This window comes from Panthera leo, chromosome B2 (assembly GCF_018350215.1).
Source record: "Panthera leo isolate Ple1 chromosome B2, P.leo_Ple1_pat1.1, whole genome shotgun sequence".
NCBI lineage: Eukaryota > Metazoa > Chordata > Mammalia > Carnivora > Felidae > Panthera > Panthera leo.
The window spans coordinates 100481439-100505532 of record NC_056683.1 but is presented as its reverse complement, the minus strand read 5'-3'; the positions used below and the strand labels follow the sequence as shown (position 1 = coordinate 100505532).

At 41.3% G+C, this 24094-nt stretch overlaps 1 protein-coding gene across 2 annotated transcripts in view; it reads left to right on the top strand.

Moving 5' to 3' along the window:
• The window catches only part of LAMA4 (laminin subunit alpha 4), a 143607-nt gene that overhangs the window by 61610 nt on the left and 57903 nt on the right, over positions 1 to 24094 (top strand). Inside the window, exons 6-12 of one of the 2 annotated variants that reach the window (XM_042939629.1) lie at positions 1497 to 1571; positions 3369 to 3520; positions 5314 to 5424; positions 12518 to 12629; positions 15733 to 15900; positions 18071 to 18264; positions 22465 to 22581. In XM_042939629.1, coding sequence (XP_042795563.1) covers positions 1497 to 1571; positions 3369 to 3520; positions 5314 to 5424; positions 12518 to 12629; positions 15733 to 15900; positions 18071 to 18264; positions 22465 to 22581 — 929 coding nt within the window. Of the gene's footprint in view, positions 1 to 1496; positions 1593 to 3368; positions 3521 to 5313; positions 5425 to 12517; positions 12630 to 15732; positions 15901 to 18070; positions 18265 to 22464; positions 22582 to 24094 lie in introns of both variants that reach the window. The other variant, XM_042939628.1, reaches the window with a different exon arrangement.

The following is a 24094-nucleotide window of genomic DNA, read 5'->3' as shown; positions in this document are numbered from 1 at the left end:
ATAGTATAAGAAATCTTCCTGCTTAAACTGCAGTTAGACTGAAATGCACAAATTTCGTTCATGATTTCTCTAATCAATTTGCTGCATAGAGTGAAACTCTTCAGAAATAAAAGTGAATTGACTTCCTTTAGGAACAAAGGAAGGTTGAGAGTGAGTATTTCTTACTCTGTGACTTTGAGAGGAAAGAGGGCGAGGCACAGGCCTTGTGCTCTTGTGGCGTGCTTCTTCTAGAATCCCCTTACCGAAACAGATTCCCACCTGCAAAGATTTTAAGAAAAGTCTAAAGTTGAGAAGAAGACACATATGATCTGCAGCACTCACAGTAAAAGTAAACGTGTCTATAAGAAAGCGAGGTGCACAGAGGCATGAAACCAGAAATGACAGAAGCAAGAGAGGAGTTCTGTGTCCAGTCAGACTAAAGAGAGAAAGCAGGCATCAGAAAGGATGTTGGCAAAATCCAAGCCTTAGACATTGATGTTCTGATTCTCAAAAGATTTTTTCAGACTTCTGTTAAACTACATAGATGCAGATCACTCTTAGAAAAGATGGTGATGTTAGAAGCAACAAAGCATGATCTTGCTGAATTGTTTAACAAATCTACATTTTGTGGAACATTAAACAGCTGAAATGTAATAAATGCATGTTCCCCCTTGAAGCTAATTTTTTATGATTATTCTGTAAAGACAGTTAAGAGGTGGGGGAGAATTTACAACACTATTCCAGCTTATTGCCAGCATAGATAGCTTAGGAAATCCTTTTCAAATATTACAAATTGATTCCTACTGAGCAACTCAGTGGAAAATGAACAGCCTGATGAGATTAGGGTTTTGCTTTTGTTTTTTTCCAAAAGGCGTTTTTGAAAATCATCAGTAGATTAATAGTGGGCTCTCAGGTCTTCTAAATTCATGTAAATATGCTCCTAATTCTTTCCACGACATTATTCCTAGCCATCCCACTGATGGAGGTTTGGAGTCAGACTTGCCAAGGGTCAAGCACTGTGGGAGCCAAGAATCGCTCTTGAGCCTCCTCCCTCCCTCCCTCTGGGCTGCTCCTCCCTCACACCTGGCAATGATCAACCCTGGAGTTGGATTAAACTGGAGAATCAGTCTGCGATGAAAGGAGGGCTCTCAGATTCCAGCTGAATGATGGGTTCCAGGATCGTTTTGTACTTTGTGAAATTTACCAGGATCTTTTTGGACTGAAGCAATTGCACAGTCATGTCAGCATCCCAGAAAGTGGGGAAAAGAGTCCTAGAAAATTCAGATTTACTTTTGCCCCAGGGCCACCTTTGAAAATCTCACCAGGCTGGGCTTTACCGGGTGAGGGGAATAATCTCTAGTTCATGGATTCTACATGGTGGTAAGGAAGAATATAATTACTTCCCTTTGGAAGAACTGTATACTGATAGCCACTATTTCTAGAAACCAGGAAAACATTGCCATATTTTAAGCATTTTAAGAAACGAAGCCCTAACCTCTTGTTTTTGTTTCCCACAGTGTGCAATTGTGGGGGAGGCCCATGTGACAGCGTAACCGGAGAGTGCTTGGAAGAAGGTTTTGAACCCCCTACAGGCATGGACTGCCCAACCATAAGTAAAAATAACAGTACATGATTGACTAACCCCACTCTCTCTAATGTGCTGCAGGTGTAGGATTAGGAAAAGCTATGCAATAGCCTCTCTAGAAACTGCCTAAGTCCCACTCCTGGCTTTAACCCTGTCTGTGCCTCCACCGAATAAACCCTGAGCGAAAGATACTCAACGCTCTGCTTGATTCCAATTGGCAAATGGGTGACTTACATTTAAGCAGCTCTGTTTTAGAAAACTTATTTTATGAAGCCCTTAAATTCAACATCTTACCCAGTGGTAAAGGCAGACAATTCACAGAACAGAAACACAAGCAGAAACACAGGCAGAAACACAATTCCCAGTGACCGAGTTCATTTTGGCTCCCTTTTCTATATTATCTCTTCAAGTCCTCAGATAGTGAGGTAGACAATGCTTTACGACACTAGGGAAACCAAGACACTAAGAGATTCGAGTGGCTTTTCCCAAATCACTCCAAAACTGAAGTGGCACCAGAAATAAAATATTCCCATCTTATAGAATGGAACTGTCATCTTACTTTCCTGGATTTCTCTGTCATTACTTTCATTCAAATCAGCAGTCCTCATGGTGCAGGAACCTGCTGAAACACTTCGAAACAAATGCCCAGAGATGGTCTTAATGACTTCTCAACCATCCTTCAAGCGCTTAGTCTAGAAAAACTGATTCTTAGAATGATTTAAAGAAGCTTTGCCTTAGAAAGCCTTTGATCAAAATGGCTGCCCAGCTGCCTCATGGCTGGCTGGGGAGTTATTCCTGTAAGATAGCCTATCAGCAAGATCATGTTAAACTTCAAATAACAAATTAACACATTAACAACTATTAACCCTTTAGTCTTCATTTATTGGTTCCTTAGAAAAGGGGACAATCTGGGGGAAAGATAATTGGGAACAGAAAAGTTTCAAAATGAGGTCAAGACAGGTTTCCAAGCATGGTCGGCTGTCCTTCTGAGTGTGCCACAAGGGGGCGCTGGGCCTCCGGGGGTGACGACGCAGTGGGAGGAACTCCAATTCCAACTGCAAGGAGCAGAAACTGCGGCGTCTTCACTGGTGGGCACTAAGCAGAAGCCCAAAGCCTGATAGGAAGAGAGCCATCTCAGAGGGCTGTCCCACCACTAAGCAAAAGTGGAGGGAGTGCTTCTCCTTACCCACCCATCTTGCAAATGGTCTTGCCCTTTTAAGCTTCCTTTCTTTCAGTTCAGGGGTTAGAGAGTCCAGATTAGCCTCCTTCCCTGTCGCATGTGTTGTTTTGTTGTTTTAAGTGGGGATCGTGCCTGATGCACAGTTTGAGTCATCTTAGACTCTCGTCTGCTTCGAGTGTAAGGTCTGGTTCTGTGACCCAGAACAGCTCCTCAGGGCACAAAGATAAAAATAATATCTATTTATTTGTTTGTTTATTTATTTTTTGAGACAGAGAGAGACAGAGCACAAGCGGGGGAGGGGCACAGAGAGAGGGAGACAGAGAATCCAAAGCAGGCTCCAGGCTCCGAGCTGTCAGCACAGAGAGCCCACCGCGGGGCTTGAACCCACGGACCGTGAGATCATGGCCTGAGCCGAAGTCGGACGCCCAACCGACTGAGCCACCCAGGCACCCCTAAGATAAAAATAATATTGGGTGTTGTATGGAAACCAATTTGACAATAAATTTCAGATTAAAATAATAATAATAATATTAACAGAGGAAGTACACATAATGATCTACTAGCGCACATGCTTCCTGGCTGACTTTCAGTTTTAAAGAAATAACACGTCCATTTTATCTCCAGGCTGTGATAAGTGCATCTGGGATCTGATCGATGACCTTCGGTTAGCGGCACTCTCTATTGAAGAAAGCAAATCGGGTCTGTTGAGCGTATCATCCGGAGCCGCGGCTCATAGGCACGTGAATGAACTCAACTCCACCATCTACCTCCTCAAAGTATGCAGCCATGTTGTACCTTCAGCTGTATCTCATGCTGGCTTTGCACGATCTGTCCTAGAACTCCTATCTCCTCTATCATCTGAGTCCCATGGCTGTTATTACAGATGGATTGTTAGATTAGGAAATTATGAAACGTTGATTATAACCATGAACTTCAACCTAAACCAAAGACTGCCATCTATAAAAGAAGTTAAGGTGTTAAATAAAATAACTAAAACAAGGAGTATCTATCTACCAAACTATTGAGGGAAGGAAAACACTCTTACTTCTTTGGTAAGCTGTACATTGATCGTTCAGTTCCTTCCCACAAGCTTACCGTTACCTTAGCCTCAATTTGCCATGTTTTGGGGAGTTTCTCTAGAAACCTCTCTCCTGCTCTCTCCCTCCCACCCTTACCTTTCCTTCTTACAGACACACAGTCTCTCTCATTTTCCCACACTCACACACACACTGGAGCACACAGACATACACGCCCTGGCTCTCCTCATAGGTCCAGTGGTTAATATCTGATAAACAGTTAAAGGCTGACAACAGTCAAAAACAGTAGATTATAACAGTGCTTATACAGCTAAACTTCAAGAGGTATTTTTCCCTTCTAAATCATCGGCTTCTATCACAACCAACAGACGTTTTTGGAAACAATGATAATTAACCGAAAGAAGAATAGAATTAATGCCAGCACACATTTTTACTGTTTGTCAATTTAGCATAATGATTAAGAGCATAAACTTTGAAACCAGATTGGTTGCATTCAAATCCCAGCTCTCACCCTTACTAGTTACGTGACCTCGGGCAAGTTATTTTAACCTCTTAGTTCTCCAGTTTTCTCACCTGAGGATAATTATCACACCCATCTTATGGGTTGTTGCGAGAATTCAGCAAGCGATATATGTAGAGTAGAGCACCATAGATATATGTAGAGTAGAGCACCATAGAAAGTGCTCATCACTCTACTTTTTAGAGGTGCAAATAGATAGCATCCACAGCAATTGGCCAAATATGCAAACTGTAGAGCAAACCAAAAATCACAAAATTGTAGAGCTGGATGGACTCTTAGTGAGCATCCTATTCCAAACTTAGCAATCGTTCCTGTCCAAACTCATCTGTTTGGACACATGCAGGCAGTACTTCTCCGAGGAGTCACCCAGACACAGGCCTCATGATACCGCCTGAACTCTCTTTCCTCAACAGCACAACATCAAGATAGGTATGATGATAACGGACAGGACAGGACGCCTGTGCGAGGATCGAAAGGCTTTCTCCAAAGTAGTCCAAGGAAAGCTACATTGGACCAAACTCCGCAAAAATGGGAGAGAAAGGGAAAGTGGTCCAAAATAAAGAGAATCCCTCTCCTTGCACTAAAAAGAAGAAAGAGAATTTCCAAACTCCATTTTACATTACATTGATCCTTATGGCTTGATCATTTCCTCCAAGGTCTGCCAAAATGGAAATTTTAAAGATCACACACGCTGGGCCTCCACCAGTCTATACGGTACTTTTGTGAAATTAGAAAAAGATGCCCTTTCTTCATGGCCGGCACAGCCTGGTTCAGGGTCTCCGGCCCAGTGAGCAGAGCTCGTAGAACTTCAGCTCTGAAGACCATGGGAACCCTTGTGCAGACCCCAACCTTCATACGAGGTGGCAGCAGCCTTCAGACCCCACGATCTTGGTAACAGAAGCTCACATTCTACTCTGAGTCCCCTTACACTGAAAGCGTTGTATGTGTATGTTTAAAAGCCTGGTATGCACATCTACTGATTTTTTTTTCAAAACATTTTTCTTTTCCACAGACAAAATTGTCAGAAAGAGAAAACCAGTATGTCCTAAGAAAGATACAAATCAACAATGCTGAGAACACAATGAAAAGCCTTCTGTCTGATGTGGAGGAATTAGCGGAAAGGGTAGGTATTCAGTGTCTGGGAGTGCCTTCAGAGAAAGGATTTAGCCGGGGTGAGCCTGGCTAGTCACAAACGACTGAAGCTTAACACAATGAAGGAAAAATGCAGTGACCCATGTGCCTTAAAATAAATCAAGGCAAGATCTGTGGAGAAAGTTAATATACTTGGTCTCTACAGTCTCTTCTCATTTTGATGACTTTCCTTGAAAAACTATGTTTACGGGGAACTTCCATTGTATTTGTTGCTGGTTAATATGGTTGATAGATGTTTCAATTAGGATGGTTGGTCAGCTGTTTGCCTTAACATTTTATGGCTAAGAGCTGTAGAGAGCCCAGAAATAAACTTTATTATATAGAATATGAAATTTAAATGTTTGCTAAAGGATCCATTAAGTAATAAAAGGAAAGAAGAACCATGCTGAGAAAGCAATTTTGCAGTTAGACAGGAAAAATAATCACCTTCAACTTTCACTTTATAACATATACTAAAATAAATTCCAGACAGATTAAGAGTTGAGTTTAAATCTCAAATCCATAAGAAAGCAAAATGAAATCATTGTTAAACCTTGAAAGGAAATAACAGTACATTTAAATATAGCATGAAGAATTATAATTTAAAAAAGGTAATAGAGTTGACAAGATAAAATTTCAAATACCCAGTGAAACAATAAATAAACTAAGAATTCAACCAGACTAAGAAAAACATTGAGGGAAATATGACTTGTGAAAGCTCTCACAAATGAACAAGAAAAACATGAAAACAGGAAGAACAGAGTTAACATGAAAGACTATTAAATACACTCCCCAGGAGCCTAATGGAAAAATATCCATCATCTGTACTAATAAGGAAAAATATAACTAAGCCACCAGGTGTCATATTTTACGTATTAAAATGTTTGACACATTTTTCCCCTGATTATGCTCTACCAGGGCTGTCCAATGTACTCGGATTTCAACTTTTAGACATGGGTGTTTGACATTGAAGATCTCTTTGAAAAATAATTCTTATTTTCTACAAAAATAAAGGTTAAAATTAACTCTGGCCATCTCTTTTGATGTTGGACCTCATAAACTTTTACGAGATTAGGCTTCTAAAAACATGAGTTGTTCTAATTGGATCTTTGGAAGATACAGCTACTTCGAAATGTATATGAAACTTGGGTCCCTCAGTCCCATGCATTGTGCATATTAAAATCCAAGCATGAGCATATGTAGGAAGCAGTGAGATCTCTTAAGTTTCAAAGGAAATACTAGGAAAGAAATCTTTGTGAAAAACTCACTGCTTTTTCATTTCTGGTGTCATGGTTGGAATTTGCCCAGTGTCTCAATTCTTGTGAAAATATTTTCCCCAAGATTAGTTCCTCTCACAGCTCAGACATGGACTGACTGATCCTTTTGTTGTACAGATTTTCCACTTCCAGTATAACCTAAATGCAGACATTCATGGGGAGAAAATAGCACGAGCTTTCAAGTGATACCACAGTAGAGGGGCGCCTGGGTGGCTCAGTTGGTTAAGTGTCTGACTTCAGCGCAGGTCATGATCTCACAGTTCGTGAGTTCAAGCCCCACATCGGGCTCTGTGCTGACAGCTCAGAGCCTGGAGCCCGCTTCGAATTCTGTGTCTCCCTCTCTCTCTGCTCTTCCCCCACTCATGCTCTATCTCTCTCTCCTTCAAAAATAGATAAAAACATTTAAAAAAAATTTTTTTTAAGTGATATCACAGTAGAAAAGGCTCCTGGGCACCAAGAAGAGACCACCAAAGCAAAAGGTTGATGAAAAAGCTACTGAAACTTTCAGGTATTTCCAAGAACTCTTATTGAAAATAAGGTCCTTCTAACTATGACAACAGTCCTGATGGTGTAAGAGACTGCTGAAAGATTTCCAAACGAATGCCCAGAGCTGGTCTTAATGACTTCTCAAGCATCCTTCAGTCCTTTAGTCCAGAAAAGCCCATGATTGATTCTTAGAAGGATTTAAGAAGAGGTTGCCTTAGAAAGACTTCTACCAAATAAGTAACTAATATTTACCTTTAAAGAGAGCGAAGGATAGGGACGCCTGGGTGGCTCAGTCAGTTAAGCATTCGACTCTTGATTTCAGCTCAGGTGATGATCTCACTCACTCCTCATGGGTTTGAGCTTTGCATCAGACTCCACAGCTTGTGGCACAGAGCCTGCTTGGGATTCTTTCTCTGTCTCTGTCTCTGCCCCTCCCCTGTTCACGCTGTCTCTGCCTCTCTCAAAATAAATAAATAAACTTTAAAAGGAAATTAATTAATTAATTAACTAATTGAAGGATTTCACTGTGGGTTCATTCCCACAATGATTTTTTTTTTTTAATCACAGTAATGTTGCCTCTTGAACTTGAAAATACCTCCGTTTGCAAATTGTCACGTAAACCTCATGAGCCCCAAATCTCACAGTTTACATTAACCTAGGTTAACTGGTTTCGTCCTAGCCCTCTTTTGAAAAAGTCTACAGCCCTTTCCTACTCCCTTACTTCTGGAAATCCCCTAAAGGATGCCCAGGCATTTTGTATTCTCAAATAGTCGGTGCTCAAAACGACCTCCCTTCTACCACTGGCTTGTCATGTCTGTAAGAAAGTGCCAAAGACTAAGTCAAGATTCTACTTTCCCATGTTCCCCAGGCACCATGCTCGAAGTCTGAGTGGTGCCAGGCTACACGCAGGAGAAGAGGCGGGGGGCCCTCTCTCAGTTTCAGTGCTGCCCCCTGACAACGGGGCCTTGAAGTTGCAATGCAGAGCCCCAAGTCGCAGAGCCCAGTCTCCAAGGGCTGGCTCAGGAAGGTGCTGCACCACCCCTCTACTTCCCCATCTCCTCCATATCCTCCCTACTCCTTTGGCCACAACAAAAGCTCCCTCGCTTATCAAGTCATCGAAGAGATCTTTAGGGCTGGAAGGAAAGTAGGCCACCTCTATACATCAAAAGCACCTGGGCTCGTCTTTGATCCTGACAAAATGGTAGGGCAAAAAATAAAAATATGTTTCAATTCCAAAAGCATTACTTAACACCTGGTGTATAAGCTATTGTGCTAGTGCTATGGATACTGAAATGAACATGATAATATAACATAAACCCTGCTCTCCAGGAGCTCACAGCCAGCAGGGAAAACAGGTATGTAAAACAAAGTAATCATAACATAGCGTTCAATAAGAGAGGCATGGTACAGGCTAAAGAGATAACTCTAAGGAAGAAATAATTAACTTGTTCACTGGGCATACGCTAGGGAACACTTTTTAGAGAAGATGAGCATTGACCTATGTGTTTAAAAAGTACTGGGAGTTTATCAAGTACTTCCTAAGCAGGAGAAAAGTACCAGGAAAGCAGGGAGCTGTGAAACAACATAGTGTGTTCTACAACTAGAAAAACTTTGGTCTTGGCCTACTGAAAGGCCAGCTGTAAGGCAAGGCACAGGAGACACTGCTGATGAAGTTCTCAGAGGCCAGGTCATGAGGAACCTTGCCCACCATGCTCAAGAACATGTAGGCTTCATCCTGTGGGCTTTGGAGAACATTGAAGCATTTACATAGGACAATGAACTGATCAGATTTGAAATTTCAGAAACATTCTTCTACAGTAGGGATGATGGATTGGCGAGTGAAGACGCTGAAGATATGGGCACCAGTAATCTGGAAAATTGCCACAGAGGTCTAGACTAGAGTGGTTGGCGGGGCACCTGAGTGGCTCAGTCGGTTAAGCATCGGACTCTTGATTTCAGCTCAGGTCATGATCTCATAGTCATGAGATCAAGCCCCACGTCAGGCTCTGCACTGGACTGGGCATGAAGCCTGCTTAAAATTCTCTCTCTCTCCCCCTTCCTCTGTCTTTCCACCCCCACCCCTCTTTCTCTTTCTTTGTCTCTCAAAAAAAGAGTGGTTGATTGCTACCTTGCCTTTATTTGAACAGAATTTGCAGTGGACAGGTATCAACCGAGACTGTGGTAGTATGGAACAGGAGGAGAGGCCAGAATGGCAAGCGGAATAAGAATGATTTGGTGACCAATTGGACATGAGGGAAGTTCTGGCTTGGAGAAATGACTATTCTAAAATTACAGAAGGGGGGCACCTGGCTGACTTAGTACGTAAAGCATGCATGCAACTCTTGCTCTCTACCCCCAAGATTACATAAAAATATGTAGAGATCTTTATGTAAAAATCAATCAATCAATCAATCAATCAAAAAATTAAATTACAGAATAGATTACTCAGGACATTTCTCTGTGGATGCCCAGAGGGCAGTTAGAGAAAGATTTGAGTTTGTAGCTCGGAGGAACTCAAGTCTGGAAAGGTTTTTAGAAGCCGTTAATGTTCAGGAGGTAGGGAAACCCACAGAAGTAGATATCACTGTACAGGTTCTGAAATGGAGCATCGTTTCAGAACCATTTTATTCCCACTACTGTTTTGTCCAGCACTGTCCTTATTTATGCTTGTCTCCCAGAGTGATTCCCAGAAGTTCCGCTTTCACTTTCAAAAGTGTCACAGTTTAAACAATGAAGTCTATTCTCACCCTAGATATTATCAGCTTCACTTAGTCTGGTTGATTTTTAAAATATCAGTCATCTAGGTACACTACCCTTCATATGCACCGTATTATCAAAAAGATCCTGTCACTTAAAAAAATTTTTTTAATGTTTATTTATTTTTGGGAGAGAGAGAGCCCAAGCAGGGGAGGGGTAAAGAGAGGGAGACAGAGGATCTGAAGCGGGCTCTGTGCTGATGGCACACAGCCCAAGGCAGGGTTTGAACTCACGAACTGTGAGATGATGACCTGAGCCAAAGTCAGACGCTTCACCAACTGAGCCATCCAGGTGCCCCTTTGCCACTTTTTATACCAAATATGTACAGGGAGAATTTGCTGTTGGGGTAAGTAAATGATTAATCTATTTGTAATGTAAACCATCAACTAGTTTATAGTTGTGAGTTAATTTTTTAATTTTGGCTTTTCTTAAAGCAAGGTACGCTGGTTTTACCATGTGCCCATACCGTTATTTTTATTTTTCATCCATAAGCAAAGTTACAGAAAAACATAAATCTTTCCAATAAGGCATGACTTCTATTATAGCCAGGAAGTTTGCTGTGTAAAGTCACAGACATTGCTTAACCACTTATTTTCTTATATAGTGTTACTAAGCGCCCTCTAGTGTTTGTCAGAAAGAAATTTTCTTAGCAGTATTCACACCTTCCTCCCCCCCCCCCCCCAGCTGCCTTTCATTGTTTCACTTCAAAGTTTCCATATCAAGAAATAAGTTAAATGAACACAGTAATTACAATAGGCCTTTTTCTTTGAATGATGAAACCAAAGTAAAAGATATAAGTGTTGTGTTTTGCAAATATAATTTGAACTGGATCAAAAATCAACTAGATTTTTTTAAAATTTCTAGATGTTTTCAAGGTTTGTGTCCATACTTTTTAAAAGCAGGAAGCGTGACATCAAGAATAAGATTGATTTTATTTTCTGCATCATAATTTTTTAATGTTTATTTATGTTTGAGAGAGACAGAGAGACAGAGTGAGAGTGGGGGAGGGCAGAGAGAGAGGGAGACACAGAATCCGAAACAGGCTCCATGCTCTGAACTGTTAGCACAGGGCCCCAAGCAGGGCTTGAACCCATGATCTGTGAGATCATGGCCTGAGCTAAAGTCGGGCGCTCAACCAGCTAAGCCCCCCAGGCGTCCCTGCTTCATATGATTTTTAAATGACTACAGATGTTGTGTTTCTGGAAAGCATTAGAATGAGGCAAGAAGAAGACAGGCATTGGAAGAAGGAATGCAATGACTCAGAATGCAGTGTCCATTCAGAAAGCCCACTGTTTTGGGAAGGGTCTGATGGTTGCCCTACTGCTCTATAGGGGGCTTTATGTGGAAGGGATTCCGGACTTGCTTGAAAAAAAACCTCCAGGGCACGTGTTTGCTATGACACCACTTCTGCATTTCTCTTCCTTCACTAAGGGCCACTTATGTGGGTTGGTTATGCCTAGAAAGCCAAAGCATTTCAGGTCAAATCATGGCACAACCCTCTGGCTAGAACACTGGGTGAGAGGAAAAAAGTTTGAAACGGGCCCTTCCCTGTCCCGGGGAACCTGTGCAGTGGGACAGACCACACAGTCCACTCAGACACGATGGCACTTTGTAATAGAACTGAGCCGAAAGAGCACCAGATGAGGCCAATAGGCATGTGCCAAGTGTGATCAGAGAACTCCTTCCCCCCTTAAATATAACCCGTGAGTCAGTCTTCCTAATGCCAAAGGGATATACACAGTACACATCCCCAATGCTGTGCATACAGGCCAGTGTCCTGCCCTTAAACCATTTCTTAGATCAGCTTCTGTCCTGACACACACAGAAACATGCACATACACTTACACACCCACATGCGCTTTCAGAAGCCACATTTGAGTTCGAATTTCATTCGGACACAACTACTACATGGGAGCTCTGAAACAGAAGCTCCCTGGTGGAGAGAATGGAGTCTGCTTCTCGGGGAAGAGTCTAATTCACTCTGAGCCAGATCTGCCTGAGTGGTTATTTGTACCCAAGTGGCATCAGTGTTGATGGGAATTTGGAATGCAGCACCGAAAACAGCATTGAGCCCAGTCAGCATAATCCTTTAAATCTCTGTGGTAAATCAGTGTCAGCTCTGGTGGGACCACCCAGGAGCCCCTAGACGCACGAAGCATTTCAAGGTCTGCCTACTTTCTCAACGATTTCCCCTTTGAAACTTTAAGCTCTTCTATCAGCACAATGTCAAATTGATCAGCAGACACGGGTAATTTCCTAGTCTGGAATCCTGAGATACAGTAAAAATTCAAAGAGTAAATTACATATGAAAGGTGATTGGTTTGGACCCAACTGTGACTGATGGCGTAGGAATACGGCTGATTTTATAGCATTCTGCAGTTCCAAAGCTGGTCATCACATCACATTCATGCATGATTTCTGGGACCATTTTATATGTTATAGAAGCTCCACATGCCAAAGAAATTTATGTTTATGGAATGCATTATGCCCACCCACTGCTATGTGCACATACACAACATTCCCTTCTCATAAATTTAAGCTGGTGTTTATGTGGATTATTTGTAGGAAAGTCAAGCCTCAAGAAGGGGCGAACTGGCTCAGAAGGAAAGCATGGATACCATCAACCACGCCACGCAGCTTGTGGAGCAAGCTCATGATATGAGGGATAAAATTAAAGGTAAATATATTCTCTTCTGGTGCAGCTTAATGTCGAGGAATCATTCGTGTTGTTAAACTACAACAAAAACAATGGCTACTGATAGTGCTTACTATGTGCCAGTAACTTGTTAGAGAGCTCTATATAAGGAAATATGTATGGATTTATAGTGTATGCATATGGTATTCATACTATAGTATATAGTATATTTATAGTGTGTGTGTGTGTGTGTGTGTGTGTATATACACACACACACACATATATATATACACACACACACACACACACACACATATATAGTCATCCAGTTTGTTCGCTAGGATTTCTGAGTACTATCCCTACTTACTATCTGTTAGCTGTCAAGAATAAATGTATAGAATCATTCCCTTTCCAGGCATTTCACCAAAGTGGAATGCCAGAATACCTTTCCACCACAAGAAACGGAATGCTATGGAGTCTTGAGTAGGAGTCATGTTTTTCTCAACTATCTGCAGCAAAAAACATCACCTTTACAGTGGCAGGAAATTGCACTCATCCAAACTGTCCTAAACTGTCTCGATGATCCCATTTCCCAAGGACCAGGGAGGCAACATGCTCTGATCCCCAGAAGAGAAGTCTGGAGGGGACGTGTGACATTTCTTCGGCCTAAAACGCAGTGGCAGATTTTACCTTCCCTCTTAGAGGATTACTTATTTGTGCTAACTTCTGATAAGTGAAGGCAGTATTTTGAAAACCATCTTAATAGCCCATTGAAAGCCAGCCTTCAATTTATCAACAGAAAACAGGCACTCTCACTTGTTCTAAAATATAGAGACTTTCCTTGGGTTACAGTCTGCTAAGATACAGTATTTCTGTGCCTCCATATCTTTTATCCTATGTATTAAGAGCTAGATGACAACACCAAGCGCAGTGGCAGAAAAGGAACCCACAGTGAGAGGGTCATATCTTTACCCTGAGGTATAGGGAACATACTCCAGGCAAAGGGATGAATGGAGCCAAGATTAGACATTTGCTGTATTTCCTACAATACATAATAAAAATGAATGGCATGCATTTCAAACAGCCCTCACTCCCATCCTCACTGACTCATGCTTTTGCACCTACCAATAAAATATTTTTTTGCTATAACATTTTAGAGCTACTATTGATTTTTTTCAAAAAGTCGGATTGAGCCTGGATTAGCTGACCTCATCTAATTAAGAAATAAATGCCCCTCTAGGCAGCAAGTAAAGCCAGCATTCTAGTAAGCCATTCAGAGAAAATAATTCACATTTGCTGTTATAAAATTTTTATTCTAACGTGTTTCATTTGGAAGGAATCTAAGCCCTCTATTTGACCCTGTGAGCATAAGAAAAGATGAAAAAAATACAAAAGTGTAAATGGGAAACAATAACTGCCATCAGTTTACCTTTTAAAAATAATGTATGAAGGGGCACCTGGGTGGCTCAGTCGGTTGAGCGTCCAGCTTTGGCTCAGGTCACGATCTCGCGGTCTGTGAGTTCGAGCCCCGCATGGGGCTCTGTGCTGACAGCTCAGAGCCTGGAGCCTGCTTCAGATTCTGTGTCTCCCTCTCTCTCTGCCCTTCCCTGTTCATGCTCTCTCTCTCTCTCTCTCTCTCAAAAATAAATAAACATTAAAAATTTTTTAAAATAATGTATGAATAGTCTCCAAAGACCAAGGCAAAAAATGTCATTGTCCGCATTTCCTTTTTCTAATCTATTCCAGACGTGGCTAAAATAAAACAGGCCAGAATTGTAAATGTAATATTTGGATCAAAATGCCAAACGAGTCAGCACTGGAAGTGTTAGATCTGAGGGAGGGGAAAAAAAAAATCTATGTTTAGTTTATTTCCAGAGTTAATATTATAGATTTCACTTGAAAAGTAAATGTTTAATCCCTTCATAAGTTTCGTTTCTAGCATATCTTGGTTTTCCCTGTAACTTTCTCAGTAATATTTATAGTGTTAAAAAACCCCTTACCCCATTTATCTCCTTTCCTTTGGAATTCAGGAATGCGACACAGTATCAATAGCGTGTCATTCCTTATTCCCAACCGTCTGTAAAAACATTACTGGTGACCTTCAAGCTATTATCCATAGAAAATAGAAGCCCGTATCTGGTATGATTTATGTGACACCAGTGTTTGTTTACGCGTCTTGTCTGGCCAGCCGCATACATCACAGTAAACCACAGACACACAATTTCACTTATGCCAGGAAGATAAAATGCTTCCTCCCAGACCTGTCATGCGGACAAGGTGGCAATTACATAACTTTCATCTGATCATATGTAGTAGGAAGAGAAAATCAGAGAACAACTCAGCACCGCTGGGATTTAGACAACTTATCTAATCTCTCTGAGCGTCAGCAGTCTCTTCGGTTCTAAAATTCTCCATCCGACATCTTACTTATGTATGGAAGTGGAGTGAAAATGACACGGAATCAAAATGGCCCAATCTCGAAAAACAGTCATACTACAGAAGGCAAATAGCTATTGCAAAAATAGATAGATAGATGATAGATTAACTATTAATATATATTAATAAACAAAAACTCACATCACACTAAAACAAACCTCTACTTTATATCTGGTCTGTAGAATAATCTGAAAGACCCATTTGAACAACTATCAATATGCTTTTATTTTGATTTAGAGCTTTGGTCAGATCTTTGGCTGAAATATAATTAATACCTCTAACACATCCTACATATGACAGGAGATACCTCAGATAATTTTCTCCAACTTATATATTTTATTCAAAAGGTTGATCAAAGACCCCAGGTTTGTGTGCCTTACATAGTAACGTTCAGGAATTACCATGGAAACCAGATACAGCTGCAGTCAGGAAAGGCTTTGTATTAATCTCATTCCCATTCTGAAGACACCAAATGGGGGGAGGCAGAATCGTTTCCTCAAGTTTTACTTCTCCTTGGAATATATGGCGAATTCCAATGCTGCCACCAGTGTTTGCAGCATGAACATCAGAACAGTCTTTGAATGATACCCTCTTTCCATTTCGGGATCAGCCCTGCCCTTTGCCCTCCCTCCATGTTTTCAGTGGCATCACTGTAAAATGCCCAGACACCCCACCCTGCTTTCTTTTCTCACTGTGTCCTTCCTTTCAGAGATCAACAACAAGATGCTCTATTATGGGGAGGAACAGGAACTTAGCTCTGAGGAAATCTCTGAGAAGATGGTGTTGGCCCAGAAGATGCTTGAGGAGATCAGACGCCGTCAACCATTCCTCATGCAGCGGGAGCTAGTGGACGAGGAGGCAGATGAAGCCCAGGAACGTAGGTGTATTCAACTCCTGGCACACAGCACATGTTTGCTTCCTTTGTGGGTCCAAGAGAGGACATTGAGCCGCAAGGGAACATTTAGAACTTGTACATGGCCTCAGGGAATCATTTAGGACAACTTAACTAAATGACCAAGAGTTTTAGACTCAAGCCCAACCTCGAGGTTTTGAAAAACAGTTGAGACCTCACACAGAATATAGACCTTTAACTCCTGAGAAGAAGAAATAGGGACTTAACAGTTGGTGGAAACACATAAAACAGGGGAAGAAAAGCTAAGGGGAACCCGTTTTCAGAACAACAATAAAAGGAATCTTATTGAGAAGGCAGTAAAGCTACAAGCCCAGCAACACTCACATTCTGAAGTCTGGTGAATGACTTTTAGGCTTTCAGCCTCCGAGTTTTCACATTTCCTTTAATGATGAATGTAGGCAACACACAACAGTAGCATTAGCGAACCTATGACTTGGTTACTCTATCAGTTATCAATGACTAACAACTCATCCCAAACATATTCTTTTAAAACAATAACCATTTATTTGTTCATGACTTCATAGGCTTCCAGTATGAGCTTAATTCAACCTGGACAGCTCATCTCTGCTCCATGTAGCATGAGCTGGGCTCACTCATATGTCCTGGGCGCCTTAGGGGCGGATGGCTGGGCCTCCCCCCCTTATAGTGTCTTACCCTCAAGGAGACCAGCCCAGCCTCACTCATTTAGCAGGAGCCTTCCAGGAAGGCAAGAGTGGAACTCAAAGATGTCATATCTATCCTACTGGCCCAGACCAGCCCAGACTAAGGGTGTGAGGAAATAGACTCCACTCTCGATGGGAAGAGTTGCAAAGAATTTGTGTCCATTTTAATCTACACAATCAACAAGGGAAGCCGTGGATTTGGGTATCAGATACTAGCTGTTGTTCTTATCTCACAACATTAAGTTTAGCAGTAATTCAAAATAGAAGAGGCATATGTGTTCTTATAGTACCAATTTGTTTTTTAATATATTGGTCTTCTTTTTAAGTCTATGTATTTTACTTTATTCATTTTTAAATACATTATAAGAGGGGGTCTGAAGCTTTCACTAGATTGCAAAGAGTCCCATGGCACAAAAAAGGGTTAAGAACACCTGCACTGGGTTATTTTCCTATGATCAATACTAGCAACTTCTGCTGCAAATTATTATGAATATTTGAGAAAAGGAGCATTCTTCACGTAAAGGCATATTACCATAGCAAATGTATTAAGTCTTAAACAGTAAGAACTCAAGACGAACCTCGAGCCCCATTTCTGAGTCAGGGTGAAGGCAGCACTCAGGAAGGCTGGAGATCTAATGTCATAGATGGATGCTTCCACATTTCTTGCCTGTTTGGGAATTTTAACGAGTCTGCCCTGGGGAAATGAAACCAACCACATCCCCCACTTAGCCACCTTCCAACCTCGTGGATGCGTTTTTAACCACTCTCTTTACTCAGCTATGAACTTGCATCTTGTGCTCACACAGATGAAAGAAAATACAAGACCTCCAAGAGACAGACTGATAACTCCCTGGAGGGAAAATAGCATTAAGGCACATAGTCAATGCATGCTACCTTGATCAGAGAATTAAGACATATACAGAATTTAAGACTATATCCTTGTCATTCAGCCTTCATACCACAAAGTCAACGGTAACTCTTCATTACCAAAGTAATGGTTTAGGTTTGACCTAAAGAAGCTAACTAAAAGCACTTGCCTGGAGAGAATACAGAAAATGAGCGGCTGTGAACATCACTTGTCGGTAACAGACAAGATAATTTGGGTTATTTTTAATAGTAAAACTATAGTACATTCAAACCCTTTTATATGGTAAAATTACTAATAACCTGGGTAATAATAAACACAGTATAATAACAACACAGTTTCCACATAAATCATCATCTCGATGGGAAAACGAACCAAACTCTTTTTTTTTTTTTTTGGCTGACTGCCATCCAGGGGCTCTCAATCCTACAAAATAGGATTTCTTTCTTCCAGTATAGGACATGGGGCTAGTTTTGCAAACAAGAGCTTCAGTCTCTATTGCTAAGGAAGGCATGGCCTGACAAGTTTGCGTCTTTGCTGAATGCTGGATGGAATGAGAGGAGACAGGAGAAGCCCAGACTGAGTTTCTGTGTCCATGTCTTGCCAGTGCTGAACCAAGCTGAGAACTGGCAGCGGCTGTACAATGATACTCGCTCCCTGTTTCCTGTCGTGCTGGAGCAGCTGGATGACCACAATGCTAAGTTGTCAGACCTCCAGGAATCACTTGACCAGGCTCTTGACCGCGTCAGGGACGCCGAAGACATGAACAGAGCCACAGCAGCCAGGCAGCGGGACCTCGAGGTACGGTGGACGTTCCACCCGTAAATGCATTTCAGACACATATGACACAAAGTTACAACAAGGAGGGACGGTTGGCTCGCGATTTTTGTAAAATTTTGGTACATTCAGATATTCATAGTTTTAAAAGATTTGTCCATGTTTTGCCGCTTTAACTTGCTAATGTAAGCGTGTGCACCTAAAATCAAGTTGAAATCATTCTAATTGTTTCGCTTTCGCACCAGTAAGAATGCAGTTGTTCTTGGTGCCTGTGTCAATGTGTATGGCTACGTTGTTCTTGCAAGTGAGTAACCAATGTGCTAGTCCTATGTTTGCCTGTTTTTCCTTTTTTAAACTGAGAGCACTAGAACATCAAAGCAACTCAGAAACATGTGCCTAGGAGAGTATGTATAATTTCTGGAAAGGTGAGATAAGCAAATTGCACAGCCTGGCTGGTCGGTATGCACACAGATACAGAATCTAATTCAAGCCAAAGGTCATGCAGATACAAAGAGGTGAGAGAAATTCCCAGACGTAGCCACAGCTTGCAAAGGCCAGGATCCCTATGGGGGGCAGGATTTGTGCATGCCCACCTTAGGGGCTTAGATCTGGTGGTGGTCACGGCTGTTGCAAGCAATGCAGGCACTCACAGCCACCACGATCGAGAGGGGCCATCCTCTGATAGGGAGATGTGTGTATCTTTGGACATACTTATACAGATGAGAGTAAAATAACAATGTCAAAAAATAGGAAGCAACTGTGAGCAAATTCATTAATTCAGTTGTGTTTATTTTTATTGTCTTCGAAACCAACTTAACTGAGGCTCTCCGCCCTGATTTTCAGTCATCACCATCTCTCAGTAAGTCACTGAACATTTTCCTAAATAAAAGTGAATTTCCCTTGGGGCATCTCTGGCTGGCTCAGTCAGAAGAGCATGTGACTCTTGATCTTGGGGTCATGAGTTCGAGCCCCACATTGGGTGTAGAGATTACTTAATAAATAAAAACTGAAAAAAACAAGTTAATTACACTTGTCACCACCATTTTCTAACAGGAGAAATCCCTGAGTCAATATCTTTTAGAACAATAATGGTCAAGATAGCAACCAAAATAGCCTCTCCCTTTCTCCCTTCCATTCTTTCTCCCTTCCCACCCACCCTCCCCACCCATACTGATCAGCCACCTCCATTACAGTTCTGGGGATCACCACTTGCTCTTGTTAAAACCCTTCATTTTCTCCTCCTGACCCATAGCAGTGCCTTTGATGCTTCAGCTTGTAAACCACTGAGTGATCATAAAATGAGTTTGGAGGGTTGTAACCAGCTCTTTTTTAAAAGTTGAAGTATAGTTGAATAACAACTATAACAAATAACAAATAACAAGCATTTTTTAAAAAGACAAAAAAAAAAAAGGAGAATGGATGGAATAGAATGGAATGGAATGGAATGGAATGGAATGGAATGGAATGGAATGGAAAGAACAGAATAGAAAATATCAAAGCACCTCATGTATAGGAAAGTCTGGTTCCATCACATTTCTGCTTTAGTGTTGCAACAAAAAATTCATTTTTTACTGTGGGTTATGGTTAAGAACATTTGAGACACTGTCCTATAGGACAGTCTATGGTCCTTCACATGCCATGAAGAACCATCTCTGATCGACCCTTGCCAGCCTCCTTGGCCTTGCCTTTTGTTGTGTCCCTGCCTGACGTGTTCAGTGCAGGCAATATCACACTCCCAGTAATCCCATCTGCCTGGAATGGATTTCTTTTCCCTTTCTCTTTTGCCTGGATAGCCCCAGGCACATCCTCCAGGAGGCCTACTCCCTATCCCCAAGTTAGCAGGTGCTTTCTTCAGCAATCCCATAACGAACCTTGTGACATTCCCGTTTCTGTACTGTGATCAACCGTTAACGGATCTGTCTTCCCTACTAAACTTAAGTATTGCAATTTCACATTTCACTGTCAGACCTACAGCACATCTTAGAAAAGAATCACACCAAATTTCTGATGTTTTTACAAAACCAAAAATAACCACAACGTTTAATTGTTTTGATATGTACAAACAGTAGCCGCACAACTAGGAATAATAAAAATCTTCATCAGATGAATGTAAGATTCTATATTTTAAAAAGCACAATTAACTTAACCAAAGCTCTGCACCCCCCCACAATTCTTTCTATCATTTTTTAAGAATCAGGATTTTTTTTTATTCTTTGCATATGTGAAATGTATATTGAACATGCCTAATAGTGCTAATTGTGTATCATTTTCATAATTATTAGTTTTCAAAACTCTCTTTTGTTCAAATTGACCTTCTTTCTGTGGGAGCATCTTTGTTTCAAAGCTAAGTTTATTCATTTCTGTCTAAGGCTGTATATGATGAGTACAGTATATGATAAGTGATAAACCCCTTAACTTGAAACATCATTTTCCAACTACTGCAAATGAACCTGTCACTCAGTGCTGTTACCACAAGGCTTTAAAGTTTGGCTGTGACTTCGGGATGTTACCTGCGCTCCCTTAAGGGGACCAGATACAAGATCTTCCGACAGGGGTCATGTCTCAGAAGGAAAACCTCTCTGAACGAGCTAAATAATACCAACCTTTTCCACCTCCTTTCCTTACCTACCTTAATACCCTTATTTTATTTTTTCTTTTTCTTTTTTTTTTTTTTTGCATTAATTTTTTTAATTTAATTATTAAATTGGCTTCCATACAACACCCAGTGCTCATCCCAACAAGTGCCCTCCTCAATGCCCATCACACATTTCCCCTCTCCCCCCAAGTCCCTCCCCATCCACCTTCAGTTTGTTCTCTGTGTTTAAAAGTCTCTTGTGGCTTGCCTCCCTCCCTCTCTGTTTGTATTTTCCCCCTCCCTTCCCCCATGGTCTTCTGTTAAGTCTCTCAAGATCCACATATGAGTGAAAACATATGTTATCTGTCCTTCTCTGACTGACTTATTTCACTCAGCATATTTCATTTCCAGTTCCATCCACGTTGCTGCAAATGGCACGATTTCATTGCCAAGTAGATAATACTCTTATGTTAAGATACTGCTTTTGTATAGAGCTGTGTGACTCCCGCTGCTTGTGGAGACAAGAATAATTAACCCCAGATAGTCACACTGTATTAAGCTTGGTGGATTTCAAGGGGAAATTGATTTTGGAAGGTTCTTGCATTAAGATGTTCAAATGGGGTTCTTTTCTGTCCTTGGACCTATATCTTCCCCTGTTGCAACGTGTTTGGAGAAGATGCTTCCATCTTCCTTCCCTAAATTAGAAAAGACTGCAGGGAACACGAAAGACACTGAGATGAATCTAGGAAGTGTGTCCTTCTATATCTGGGCTTCTGTAATTATTCCCATGATATCTTAGATCATACCATAAGTCATATATTTCAACCTCCATTCAAATTACCACTTCTAAAGTAACTTTGACTCATTTTTTACTCAGATTGTAAAATGAGTCTTTTACTTTTCCCTCTTAAAGTATCATTCTGTGTTGCTTTCAAACTCCAAACTCATTTGAGGCTATCTAATATTTCTTCAAAATCACAACATGCCTGTTTCTAGAATCCAACAGCGAAGGTAGAAATGAAAGCATTCATCAAAAAATAGATTAACACTTGGGCCATTTTCCCTCCTCAAAAAGTCTGAGCATCTAACATTACGAGCTCAGAGTGCCAGGAAGCTAGATCACAATTTCATGCTTTCATAGTAGGGCCATTTAAAAAAATCTTTTTAAGGACTTTAAGAATGTTTTGTATATGCTTTATTACTATCCAAATGAGCTATCCGTGCCTGGCCCAAAGTCAGCACATGAAATGCCTTTCTGAATTAATTCATTTTTCCACTTAGTGCGAATATAGAGCTTCTGTGCACTCCCGCATCCAGTGTCCCACTTTTTACATTTATGGAGAAAAAGTCAAAGGCTCTCTCTGAAGTGGTCACTCCCCTTGAGATGATGGTGTTTTGAGCAATAATCATACCTAAGTGCTTCAAAGCTCCCAAAGTGCTTACATTTGTTACCTCCATATTATAAATGAAAAAACGGAGCATGATATGGGTAGAATTCCCCAAAGTTACACAGCAATTAAGTCTTGGGGCCGTGAGAGGAACCTAGATTTGTCTGAGCACAAAGACAGGAGGTGACATTGACCATTCTGCCTGATGCTTTCTCTACAGTGACCTTCTCTTCTGCTGTATCTTACGCTTCCTTCCCACAGAAACAACACGAGAGAGTGAGGGAACAGATGGAAGGAGTGAATGCTTCTCTGAAGACGTCTTTGGATTCTCTGACAACACCCCGTCTGACCCTTTCAGAACTTGATGATATAATAAAGGTAGGGATGCATGTGGCCTGTAGGTTTGGATTTATAACAGATCGGAACAGCGGCTCATTGTCACAGAACAACAGTGGAATCCAATTCAAATCTGTCAAGTTAACTGGAGTTACAGAAGTAGGATCAGGAGACTGAAGTTTTCAGTTTCCCTCATTGCATGGCGGCACTACCCACATATGACTGTTTAAATTTAAACGACTAAAAATGAAAGAAATTAGAATGGAATTCCTCCGTTGAATTAGCCCTATTTCAAGTGCTCAATAGTGCCCTGCGTGGCTCCTAGCTACTGAAAGGAGATCATTTTAAAGTCATCTGATCACCATCTCATTCTTCTTCGACTGTTTCAGCGCCAAGCTCCCTGTCTTCCTCTCCATCCCTACTCCCATCACTATCCTTGGTGACACCAAATTCGAGATGGATGAGCCCACCAGCTCTCAGACCTCCGGCCCCCATAACTTCTCCTGCCCAACAAGCTTTTCCTCCAGCCCACCCTGCTTATCCCTCCTATAGCCTAATGCTACATCACAATACCTACCTCATTCACCTCAATTCATCTCATCACATAGACGTTTTACCATCTCACATCATCACAAGAAGGGTGAGTACAGTACAATAAGACATTTTTAGAGAGAGACCACATTCTCACAATTTTTATTAGAGTATATTGTGATAATTGTTCTATTTTATTATTACTCATTATTATTACACTCTTACTGAGCCTAACTGATAAACTAAACTTTATCATAGGCTTATACACATAGGAAAAACATAGTATATACAGGGTTTGGTATCATTCACAGATTTAGGTACCCACTGAGGATCTTGGAATATATTCTCTGTAGAGAAGGGGGGGACTACTGTATAATCATTATTTGCAAACAGCCTTAACTTCTTTATCCACCTCTTCCCTTACTGTACGCACATGAGAATTCTATCCCCATAGCCCAGTAAACCCAAGTATCCCCAGCACCATGGCCATACCAGAGAAGCCAACATAGTGAAAAATTCACCTTCCCTTCTATCAGTCTGGCTGGTGAATTTGCTTCATGCTTCACTGAAAAACAGGAACAAAGAGAAGAGAATTTCCCTCATCTTTCTCCCCAGTTCTACCAGCCCACCTGCATTTCTATGCACACATCTACCTTCCTTCTTACTATAATTAGTGAAGTATCCCTTCTCCTGTTGAAGTCTCATCTCCTCACCTGTGCTCTGAATCCCATCCTTCCCCACCTCAAGAACGGGGCCGCAGGTTTCCCCCTGAAAGTATGCCCTCTCTCTTCTCTTTGGTCCCATTCTTACTCTCTACTGAACCATTGCTGCCAACATGGAAACATGTGTAAGTATCTCCTATCCTTTAAAAGAAGAAAGCCCTTGCCTGCATGCCTCTAATCTCTGTCCCATTCATTCCTCTACTCTGCTCAACTTCACAGCAAAACACCTCGAGAGTCATTTATAGCTGACATATCCAACTTCCAGCCATCTGCTGCCTTCCGTACACAACCCACTCCAAATG